A 12050-nucleotide genomic window follows, 5' to 3' on the forward strand; every position below is an offset into this window, starting at 1 on the left:
CACGACATGTGTTTGAATCTTTGTGAGTGCTTGACATGCAGATATTTTGTTTGGCTTTATCATTTTCATATCACAATTTTCAAATCATTGGGCCACACTTAGAGAATTCTTCATCCCACAATTATAAATGTTTCATGTATATTTTCACCTTGGTAGAAATGAAGAGCAGAGGGTTTCAAGGGTAAAGGAAAACACAGAGAAATGTCTGAATTTGGGCAAAAGAGCAACAGGTAAAAGATTCTAAGGTGGTGGAATCTAAGATGTACATCTTCTGCTTTAGGATTTTTACAAGTATGTGCAGGGCCTACAAGGTAGCTCATATATGTTGTATTCAACGAATCCTCTCTCTTGGGCTCAGTGAAGACTTACATGCCTGCTTATGTTTACCAGGTTAACACAAACACCAAGTCACCCAAGGTAATAGAAACTAAAATTACCTCCAGTGATGGGCATTTTTGAACAATGAATTTGATTTGATACATCACGTTTTGGTTAATCTCTATACACTTTAGCAGTTATAACACATTAATTAAACTCTCAAGGGTGTGTCTCAAACACACATAGACAAATCCATGACTTCCATACGAAGATAAATTTAGTATACATAAACCTATGAGTCACATAGTATCTATTTTGAGGAGGATTCTGAAAACCAAGAACATTCTAGATATGTACTGTCCAAATGGAGACTACTAGGGATACCTGAGTGGCTCAGTTGGTTAAGCGACTGACTCTTGATTTCAGCACAGGTCTTTATCCCACAGTCCCACAGGGATCAAGCCCTACGTGGGACTCTGCAATGACAGCACAGAGCATGCTTGGGATTCTCTCTCTCCTTCTCTCTCTGCCCCTCCCCCCTTCAAAATAAATAAATTTTTAAAACTAGTAGCTACTAACCACATATGGCTACTTAAATTCAAATTCCTTTGAAACAATTAAAAATGCAACTCCTCAGCACACTAGCCCCATTTCAAGTGCCACCTGTATCTCAAGAGCCACATGCAGCTTGTGGCCACCTTGCTGGACAGGGCAGATATAGAACAATTCCTTCATTACAGAATGTTGTATTGGACGGTACTGCATTGCATGCTTTATGGGCCTCAAGTCAGATGCATTAGGTACATGTAAAATGTGAAGACCAATATTATTTCTCTTACCGACTACATGAGATCTCTGGGATGCGAATACATAGTAAGGTGGTATATCACAAAATCAAAGTCGGTCATGCATGGGTCTGGTGCCAATTACAAAAGGAAATACCGGCCCCTCCACCTCCTTCCCAGACTGAGGACACTCTGGCAGCAAACTTCCAGGAGGTGACTTCTGTCCCGGGTGCCCTCAGGGGCTAAACTCAGAGCTAAGTTACCAGAGCCAAGTCCAGCTCAGGGAAAGGGATTCTGCTAAGAGGAGGCCAGGGCAGGGATCAGCTGGGCGGCCCTCCCAGGCTTAGTCAGAGCAGCAGTTCTCAAAGTGAGGTCTGTGGAACACCGTACGTCACTGGGGCCCTGTCACAGAGGTTTAAACTATTTTCATAATAGCACTTAGACAGTATTTGCTTTTTCACTATGCTGATATTCGTACTGAGGTGAAACAGCAAGAATGGAGGTTATGGGTCCAAACTACAATAGTTGTTATTCTTCACCACTACTTACTTCCATTAAATATATATATTAGTATCACTTTAAAATGCCCTGAAGTATTAAAAATTATTATCTTTACCAAAATATTCTTAAACCCACATGTTCTTTATTTTTTATTTTTTAGAGAGAGAGTGAGAGTGCAAGCAGGGGAGAGGGGCAGAAGGTTAGGGAGAGAGAATCTTAGGCAGGCTCTACACTCAGTGCGGAGCCCAACATGGGATTTGATCCCAGGACCCTGGGACCATGACATAAGCTGATATCCAGAGTCAGAGTCAGATGCTCAACCAACTGAACCACCCAGGCGCCCCTTAAATCCACATTTTAAATATGTGTTATATGATGACTTGGGATGTATAGCACTTCTGCTACATCCCTAAGCCCCAGGGAAAATAATCTCCATGAACTTAATTGGAATGCTTTTTATGTGTTTGTTTGTTTTTCTTTTGCAGAATGCCATTTTTATTTGAAAGAATGAATGACACAGAAACTTGGACTATTTAGCCTAGGATATTTGGCAGATAGTTTCTTGAAGATGAACATGGACCTATCCCTTCATGAAAATCAGCTCACATGAGACAGCTGGCAGTACTTGTTACCTTGATAAAACGTAAGCTCTCAAGAGAAAATCAACATTTTGGAAAACTTGTGATCCACCAATAAGCCTGACAGCTTCTCATACTGAGAAACTTTTCTGCTGGGATTTGTGGTAATATTAAAACAAATGTGATGTTCTGATAATTCCATTCCAATCTAACAAACGCTATCTATATCACATAGTGAAATGACACTTTAAAACAATCAGGCATTAGTACAAGATCCATTCAATGTGCAGATAGGCCTATGGGTTTAATGTAACACAGAAGGAGACAGTCAATGATGCTGTTTCAGGTTCTACTTTGCAAATTACCTTAGAGAAAGTACAATTTGTGTTGTTTTAATATACTATCAAAGAAGAATATTCATAATTATTTGAAAAGGTTATGAAACATACTATTCTTACGTTGCAGGGTTGTAAGTTACTTCATATATTTCAACCAAAACAACACAATAAATGCAGAAGCAAATTTGAACATCCAGTGGTCTTCTAACGAGACAGACAAGAAAGAGATTTGCAAAAAATGGAAAATATAACAAAATCCAGTCTTCTCACTACCCTATTTGGGGAAATGGTTCTTTTTCATAAAAACAGTATTTCTGTTTTCATGCCATGGGTTATTAATATGACCATAAATGAATTAATATATTTTTAAACCTGTTTTATTCCTATTATGGTAAATATTGATAGATATAATCCACAGACACAAAATTATCCTTGGGATCCTCAGTAATTTGTAAGACTGTGTAGATAACCTGAGAACAAAATGTTGGGAGAATCACTGACTCACACAGCTCCTGGGCCACGACTCAGGGAGAGATTGTGACAAAGAGCGCTCTGTGAAGTAGGTGAGGGGGTCTGGGCAGTCCCTGGACCCTGGGGCTGGCTCTCAGGGACTCAGGTTCCAGGGCTGTGTTGAGGGGTCCCAATCTCCACTTCTCTTTCTACAACCATTGTCAGGTATTTCCGCCTGGATACTGATGACGCAAAGTCAGTTCACACTCCTATTAGTGTCGGGTTTCCAGGGAAGCCAATCAGCGGCACTGCAAGTTCCCCTGTTACCAAGTCCCCGCACCCGACCCCGCTACCAACTGCGAATCATTCTCTCCAGACCCCGAAGGAGCGGGTCATTATGCCCCGAACCCTCCTCCTGCTGCTGTCGGAGGCCCTGGCCATGACCCAGACCTGGGCGGGTGAGTGCGGGGTCTGACGGAAAGGGACTCAGAGGCAAGGGGACCGCCCGGCGAGGACGTAGGACCCCGGGGGGAGGTGCCTGTCCTCCGCCCCCACCCCAGACCCCCACCCGGCCCCGCCCTGACCTGTCCTCCCCATCCCTCTCCCACTCTGCGCTGCTCTCCCCGACTCGGGTCCCCCTCGTCCTCCCCTCCCGGCCACCTCCACCAAGCACCCGGCCCCGCGCCGGGAGGAGGGTCGGGCGGGGTCTCAGCCCCTCCACGCCCGCAGGCTCCCACTCCCTCAGGTATTTCTCCACCGTCGTGTCCCGACCCGGCCGCGGGGAGCCCCGCTACTTGGAAGTCGGCTACGTAGACGACAAGCAGTTCGTGCGGTTCGACAGCGATCCCCCAAGTCCGAGGGTAGAGCCGCGGCGCAGTGGTTGGAGCAGGAGGGGCCAGAGTATTGGGACCGGGAGACGCGGAGGGTCAAGGAGACAGCACAGATTTTCCGAGTGAGCCTGCAGACTGCCCTCGGCTACTACAACCAGAGCGAGTCCGGTGAGCGGACCCGGATCATGACCCCCATCCCCACTGATGGGCCGGGGTCGCCCCAAGTCTGGGTCCGAGCGCCACCCGAAGTCTGCGGGAAACCGCGGCCCGCCCCCGGCATGGCAGTCCCTCAACCCGGGAAGAGCCGCGGGAGCTTTTAAGCGGTTTCACTTTCGGTTTGGACTTAGTCGCTTGCCTGTTGGGACTGGGAAGGTCTCGGGGCTGACCGCGGGGTCAGGGCTCCGTTGGCGTGTCTGACTGCGGGGGCGGGGTGGAGACCAGGGCCTCACACCTTACAGGATATGTATGGCTGTGACGTGGGGACAGACGGGCGCTTCCTCCCCGGGTACAGTCAGTTGGCCTACGACGGCGAGGATTACATCGCCCTGAACAAGGACCTGCGCTCCTGGACCGCGGCGGACACTGCGGCGCAGATCACCCGCCGCAAGTGGGAGGTGGCCGGTGTGGCGGAAGACTTCAGGAACTACGCGGAGGGCATGTGCTTGGATTGGCTCCGCAGGTACCTGGAGATGGGGAAGGAGACGCTGCTTCGCGCAGGTACAGGTCCGCGGGGCCTCCCCAATCTCCCTTCCACTGGGGCTGGCTTCCCACGAGAAAGGAAAAATGGACTCAGTGTCAGAACAGCGCCCCTCCCGGGGTGGGAAGAGGGAGATCCGCCTCGGTGTTCATATTTCTACTAGAGAGTAAGTCCCCTAGAGGGCGCTTTTTTCTAAAGGGCAGTGAGGAATCCAGTCTCCCCCTGGGATGCAGGTTGAGACCATCCCTGAAATAACCCATCAGCAGTTCCCTCTGACCCTGGCAGCCACCTTGTGAACCATGACCTTCCCTCTCAAGGCCTTGATCTCCCTGAGAACATCTTTGGAGATCTGACTCCGGGTTTTCTGAATCATTCACCCTCCACCACAGTCAGAACTATAGTGTGTTCCCCACTTTAGATCTGCAGCCTCCCACCCGGGCTCTCTCCCTGATTCCAGAACTTAACAAGAATCAGGAGATCCCAAAGGCTAGACTGCTCTCTGGGTTTTGTGCTTCTTCCATCCAGACCAGTTGTCCCATCCACCTCAGGATGGTCACGTGGATGCAGTTTCAGTGGCCCATAAAGCTAAACCACAGTGTGGTTTCTCTGTTTCTTCTTCCTCAGAATCTCCCAAAACACGGGTGACCCGCCACCCCATTTCTGACTGTGAGGTGACCCTGAGGTGCTGGGCTCTGGGCTTCTACCCTGCAGAGATCACCCTGACCTGGCAGCGTGATGGGCAGGACCACACCCAGGACGCAGAGCTTGTGGAGACCAGGCCTGCGGGAGATGGAACCTTCCAAAAGTGGGCGGCTGTGGTGGTGCCTTCTGGAGAGGAGCAGAGATACACGTGCCATGTGCAGCACGAGGGGCTGCCTGAGCCCATCACCCTGAGATGGGGTAAGGAGGGTTTGGGGTAGAGCCCCGTGTCAGGGAAAGCAGGGCCCTTCTGGAAATTTCAGAGTCAGGACTGAAGCCAGAGGTCTGGGCCCCTCATCTTCCTTCCCTTTCCAGAGCCATCCTCTCTGCCCTCCATCCCCATCCCAGGCATCATTGCTGCTGTGGTTGTCCTTGTGGTCATTGTGGTGGTTGGAGCTGTGATCTGGAGGAAGAAGTTCTCAGGTAGGAACAGAGTGGGGGGATCTGAGACTCTAGTCCCCTTGGGGAGTTTCGTAGGTAGCACATTGTCCTGCCTTGTTCCTGGGAAGTACCATCCACACACATGTACCTGCCCACTCTGGAGCCATTACTAACATTCACTCTGTAGCAAAGCACTTGGAAAATGAAGGACAGATTTTCACTTGGTAATTCTGGTGATGGGGACCTGATTCCCAGCAGTGACAGGACAGAGAGGAAGGTCCCTGTTCAGGACAGACCTCCAGCAAGTCAGGTGGTCCTGTGACCCCACACCTCTTTCTTCATGTGTCCCAATCCTGTCCTGGGTGTTTAGTCAGAACTCTGGAAACTTCATTTTGGACCAGGACTAGGAGGTTGCTCTAGGATCTCATGGCCCATCTGTCCCAAGTCTCTAACATGATATTTTCTTCCCACAGGAGGAAAAGGACCGAGCTACTCTCACGCTGCACGTGATGGAGGGGGTGATTCCTGAAACCCTGGGATAGTGTAGACAGGACTCTGTGGGAAGCTCACCACCTCCTCCATAGCTCCTCATTTAGTCTCATCTCCTATGGCTCTGATCACGTCCTGTTTATTCCACCCCAGGCAATGACAGTGCCCAGGGTTCTGATGTGTCTCCCGCAGCTCCTAAAAGTAAGACTCCAGAAGGCCTGAGCTGGGGAGGAGTGGGGGCACTAGGAGCACTTTGAGCATATGGGAGGCTGTTGAGAATGTGGCATTTATGTGACCTAAATGTGTTCATGATTATCTATGATTATCTATGATTATCTATCTATCTATCTATTATCATGATTATCTATGAACTCCCACAGTGGGAGGCCAGCTGACTGTGGAGGACTGAGCAATGCAGGATCTTTTCACACTCTCACTTGGTTACAAGAGCTCTGGACTTATCTTTCTGCAAATGGTGTCAGAATGTGTCTGCGTTCCTATTAGCATATTGTGAGGACACAGGAGACTGGCCCCCCCTGCCCACCATGACCTGTACTGATTCGTGTTCCCTTTCTGACCTGCTTTCCTGTTTCAGCAGAGGCAGGGCTGGACCATCTCCATCCTTATCTTTTTTTCGTGTTGGGCTGAGTACTGACGCCTTACTTTCCTATGGAAAGTGAGAATCCAGATATGAATTGGTATTTTGTAATTCTGGGTATGTGGGATTGATGAATTAATAAAAGAAAAGATTTGTAAAGTTGCAACAAAATAAATGAAAGCACTGAGAACCTTCCAGAACCCGCATGTTTCCTGTGCCATGTCTGTTGCAGGTGCGGACAGGAGAGGGCTGGAGGAGCCGAGTGTGGACGGGGCCTGTGTCCAGTCGGTGCTCAGTGCATCCTTGGTGTGTCGAGCTCCCTCCTCAGCTGGGTCATGTCTCTGCTCCTTGTCCTTGTCCCTTCTGTGGCACCTTGTCTCACCAGGACCGTGACCACAGGGATGTGGACATCACCTGTCACCAGGACCTTGTGGAGCAAGAGCTTCCTGTGACTGGGTCAGCAAGCTCCATCCTGGGTTGTGACCTTAGGCCCATCTTTTGGGTGTTTTTTTTTCCCTTGTTTCTATGGAGCATCAGGCCTGTTCTTGCTCGTGTGTCCGAGTTTCTGTCTCCTTCTCCCCAGATGACCCCAGTGGTTACAGCACCAGGAGTCCTTTGGGCTGTTGTTCTGCAGGCCTAGGTGGGCCCTGCACACAGGAGTCTCTGTGGTTTGGAGACATGAATTTTCAGATTCATCCATCTCCTCCCTCTAGAGTTGTCTTCTGGATTATTCTTTACATCCTGAGGTAGACAGAGAGGAATCTGGGAGTTTCTCATCCTTGTTCAACTTCAGTTAGTTTCTACCTTTCCTGCCTCTCTGCCCCCTCTTCCTGTCCTTAGTTCTAATGATACTGGTGCTGGTTCCCGTCTACATTCATGGATTTATAAAGCAGGGTCTAATGTAGATTTCTATTTAGTTGGAGAAAGGGCCCCATGGAGCCTAAGTACAGTGATTCTGAAGGCAGGACTATAACTGTGTGTTGTGCTGTGCAGGGGAAACTCTGTGGAAGGGGGGAGCTGAGCAGAAAGAGGGAGGGGGGAGCAGCCCTGGGGGAAAGTAGAGGCGGCACTGATGGTGAGGTGGGGGCACTTTGTGCGGGAGCTGCCACGGACCGGCTGTGCCTGAGGCTCATCCAGAAGACAGAGGTCCTCTCCACTGACCAATCGTTCCACTGATAATGTCGTGTGCCACGTGCAGGACCCACTATTTTTTCATCTAGGATACCTCAGTGACTAAGAAGAGGCAAACGTGCTAGTCTTGTGGAGAATATGTTCTAGTGGTGAGGGGCAGACTCCACTTGACCCTGGAACAATGTGGGGATTGAGGGCAATAACCTCACTGTGTAGTCTCAAGTCCAAGTATAACTTTTGACTCCCCTAGAACTTAAGTACTAATAGCCTACTGCTGACTGGAAGCCTTTTGATAACATAAACAATTCTTTAACACATATTTTGTATGTTACATGTATTATATACTATACTCATAAATTAAGCTAGAAAGTACTAAGAAATCATAAAGAAAACACGCATTTGACGATACTGTAAAAAACAAGCCCACATATTGGTGGATGTACACAGTCAAAACCAGTGTAATTCAGATTCAACCATATATTGTATAAATGTGGTAAATAAAGGACGTGTTTAAATTGGTAGGTGCTTTGAGGAAGGTGACCCAGAGAGTTTCCTGTGTGGGGACAGGGAAGGTGGCTACTTTACTGTCAGAGGGAGCCTCACTGGGAAGCTGACCTCTGAGAGATGTGCGGGACACAAGGAATTGTTGAAGAGCAATTCTTCAGGGAGTTCTTTCCAGGCAGGGGAACCTCCAGGCACACGCACTAGGGCAGGAGCGTGTCCTTGTTCAAGGAAGGGTGAGAGGCCACTGTGGCTGGAGCAGAGAGCATGTGAAACGCAGTCAGATGTCTAGACCTTAGGATATTAGAAGAGGGTTGAGATTTCTCTGCGTGAAACGTGGAGTTAAAAGAATGGACAGATAAACGTGATTCACATCTCTTTAGAAGCATCTGTGTGCTCTTGCACAGAATTGAGAGGTGACGATCCAGTGACCAGTGGGGAAAAGTGTAGGAAACTAGTGCAGTGTCCAGGAAGGGGATGTCAGCTGTACATCTGGGGTGTGAGGAGGGAAAAATCATAGGAAGTGATGGGGTTCTGGATATATTTGAGGTTGGACTTTGTAGCATTTCCAAATGCATTAATTTTCATTGTGGGAAAGTATCTTATACACATATTTGAATTTTTTTTTTGTAAGAAGAAAAATGGAAGACATGCTGGGACATACACATTTTCTCTCCATAGGGCACAGCCAGGTGGCAGATTGAGGAAGTGGTTATCAGCTCAACATAAAATCTCTGAGATAACAAGAGTGTAGATCTTAAATGTTTGCCCCACACAAAAGGGAATGGTAACTGTGATATGATGCAGGTTAATACTGTGATGGTAATCATTTTGCAGTATCGAAATGTGTCAAAACAAAAGCTTGTACCTTAAACTTACACAATGGTATATGTCAATTATATCTCCATAAATCTGGGAAAAAATTTCTGTGAAGTCTTGCTCCTCTATAACTACTCCCTACATTGATTTCTGACTATGATACATATGTACAGTTACAGAGACTTACAGATGAGAGAGAGAGAACGTGGGGCCATGTTCTATTTCAAGGAAAGTCACAGAACAGGCTTAAGTCTACACACCCAGGAACAGAATCCACAGTGGACCCAAGGTGAGGCCCCTATACAATAAGTGTCCTGCTGCTGGGTATAGATGCCACTTTCACATCACTGAGTCCCCTGACATGAGACACTGGACCCTGAGGCTAGGACTGCTCAAGTTGGCCTGGATGAAGGAGTGACTTGGATGAAGGAGTGACTAATAAATAGCATCTTTCAGCTTTTTCCCTTGATAGTTGTTATGGGATCCAGCTTTTGTCTACTCCAGTTCTATTCACAAATAAGCAGAGTAGCATTGTCAGGTGATAAAGTGACTGTTCAAAATGTCTTCTCCAGCCTTTGTCTCTTCCTAGGATTTTAAAAAAATAATCAAAGTCTGTAACACTTGAGATGATCTGTGTATATATATTGACTTTTTAAAATTTTTTTTAATGTTTATTTCTGAGACAGAGAGAGAGCACGAGTGGGGGAGGGGCAGAGAGAGAAGGAGACACAGAATCCCAAGCAGGCTCCAGGCTCTGAGCTGTCAGCACAGAGCCTGATGCAGGGCTCGAACCCACGAACCGTGAGATCATGACCTGAGCTGAAGTCGGTCGCTCAACTGACTGAGCCACCCAGGCACCCCTATATTGACATTTTATATATCTTTGTACATGGCCATATTTCTGGAGAGAGTATCCATAATTTTATCAGTTTTTATGTGACCTCCACAAAAGTCTAAAAACTTATTCCACTTTAGACACCATGCTTCTCCACCTCTGGTCCACGAACAGCCAATAATCAAACCATCTTTAGCAGATCCAATGACTTGGTATACAACTTGTTTTTGTCTTGTTGATTACCAGTATGAGACAGGATAAGGCCTCACTTTCAATTTCTGTCTGTATCTGTTTGTGGGCTGATGCACATTCACAGACCAGTGCTGGCTCACAGAAGACACAGATCACCATCGGGTTACATGGAATTATACACTAGCACCTACTCTGGTGCCAGATAAATAGCAGAAGTGAAGAAATAGTTCATTGGGACGCCATTTCCAATAACAAGGAAGACTAAGTTTTAAGGCCACCTCTTCCCCTAAAAACAACTAAAAATGATAGAAAAAGTATAAGTATCTTAAGAGTATAGTAGAATAATCAAGAGAATAATCATTTAAGTCAAACTATAAATGTGGGCGATAGACCAAAGAGAAAATTGATCTGATCCTTAGGGCATTTTTCAAATCTAGAAAATCTTAGCTTGGCTTCTTGGGTCCATAACCTTCATAGACAGGAAATGATGCCCAGAGCTTATTCATGTGAGGAGCGTGAAAGACATCCTCTCCCTGAACATCTGGGAAATAGGTTCATAGCCTCAGAATAGGGTGAAACATCAAAATCTGCTCTATCTTACAGGGCTCCTGGACACCTGGGTGGCTCAGTCCTTGAGAGTCCAACGACAACTTCAGCTCAGGTCATAATCTCCTGGTTTGTGAATTTAAGCCCCTTGCGGAACTCACTGCGATCAGTACAGAGCCTGCCTTTGTCCGCCTCTATCTCTGTCCCTCCGCGGCTCGCACTGTCTCTCAAACATAAATAAATATTAAAAAATACATTAGGTCTAAAAAAGTTATCTGAATAAACCATATTCACTTTTTTAAAAATATGTTCAAGTATTAGAGTATTCTAAGGAAATTTGCCTTTGAGCCAGCAAAAAGCAAGCAGACAACAATTTCAAAAATTTTGCAGTCACAGACTAAACTTTCTGTGATCAATAGTCCAAATTTGCTTTACCATTGGCCATTGCACCAAAATAAGTTCGTGTCATTAGTTTAGTTTATAACTGTCCTAGATTGGTGATGACCCCAAAAATTATAAAAAATAAGTTTTGGGGCAGCAGGTGACTCTTGATCATGAGTTTCAGCCCCACATTTGGCATGTGGCTTACTTTAAAAATAAAATAAGGGGCGCCTGGGTGGCGCAGTCGGTTAAGCGTCCGGCTTCAGCCAGGTCACGATCTCGCAGTCCGCGAGTTCGAGCCCCGCGTCGGGCTCTGGGCTGATGGCTCGGAGCCTGGAGCCTGTTTCCGATTCTGTGTCTCCCTCTCTCTCTGCCCCTCCCCCGTTCATGCTCTGTCTCTCTCTGTCCCAAAAATAAATAAACGCTAAAAAAAAAAATAAATAAAATAAAATAAAATATTAAATTTAATTGCGTTCTTAAAAAAGAAATCTTTTTAACATCTTTTTTTTTTTTTTTAAGTTTATTTTTGAGAGAGAGAGCCTGAGCAGGGGTAAGGCAGAGAGACAGGTATGTACAGGATACCAAGCAGAGCCCAACATCGGGCTGTGTCACAAACCATGAGATCATGACCTGAGCTGAAATCAAAAGTCAGACGATTAGCCAACTGAGCCACCCAGATGTCCCTGAAAAAAAGAAATTTTTTTAAATTTTATTTATTTAAAATTTATTTAAATTTTTTTTTTTTTTTTTTTTTTTTTTTTTTTTTTTTTTTTTTTTTTTTATTTTTTTTTTTTTTTTTTTTTTTTTTTTTTTTTTTTTTTTTTTTTTTTAAAGAAAGAGGTGCCTGGGTGACTCAGTCAGTTGAGCATCCAACTTTGGCACAGGTCATGATCTCAGTGTGGGTTCGAGTCCCCCCACCCCACCCCCACCCCTGCCGTGGCTTCAGAGAAGCCAGTCAGCTGGAGCCCGCTTTGATCCTCT

General features: G+C 46.5%; 1 protein-coding gene across 1 annotated transcript; it reads left to right on the forward strand.

Annotated features, from left to right (window-relative positions):
* The first annotated feature begins 3188 nt into the window (after positions 1 to 3188).
* On the forward strand, positions 3189 to 6864 carry LOC121023115 (DLA class I histocompatibility antigen, A9/A9 alpha chain-like). The gene is given in 9 exon segments (XM_040464816.1): positions 3189 to 3428; positions 3700 to 3840; positions 3843 to 3968; positions 4242 to 4517; positions 5122 to 5397; positions 5512 to 5619; positions 6051 to 6083; positions 6220 to 6267; positions 6447 to 6864. Coding segments are annotated over 9 exon segments (1098 nt in total). The 5' UTR covers positions 3189 to 3367; the 3' UTR covers positions 6476 to 6864.
* The last annotated feature ends 5186 nt before the right edge of the window (positions 6865 to 12050 follow it).

Source organism: Herpailurus yagouaroundi, unplaced genomic scaffold, assembly GCF_014898765.1.
Source record: "Herpailurus yagouaroundi ecotype Mexico unplaced genomic scaffold, PumYag 511, whole genome shotgun sequence".
NCBI classification, from domain to species: Eukaryota; Metazoa; Chordata; class Mammalia; order Carnivora; family Felidae; genus Herpailurus; species Herpailurus yagouaroundi.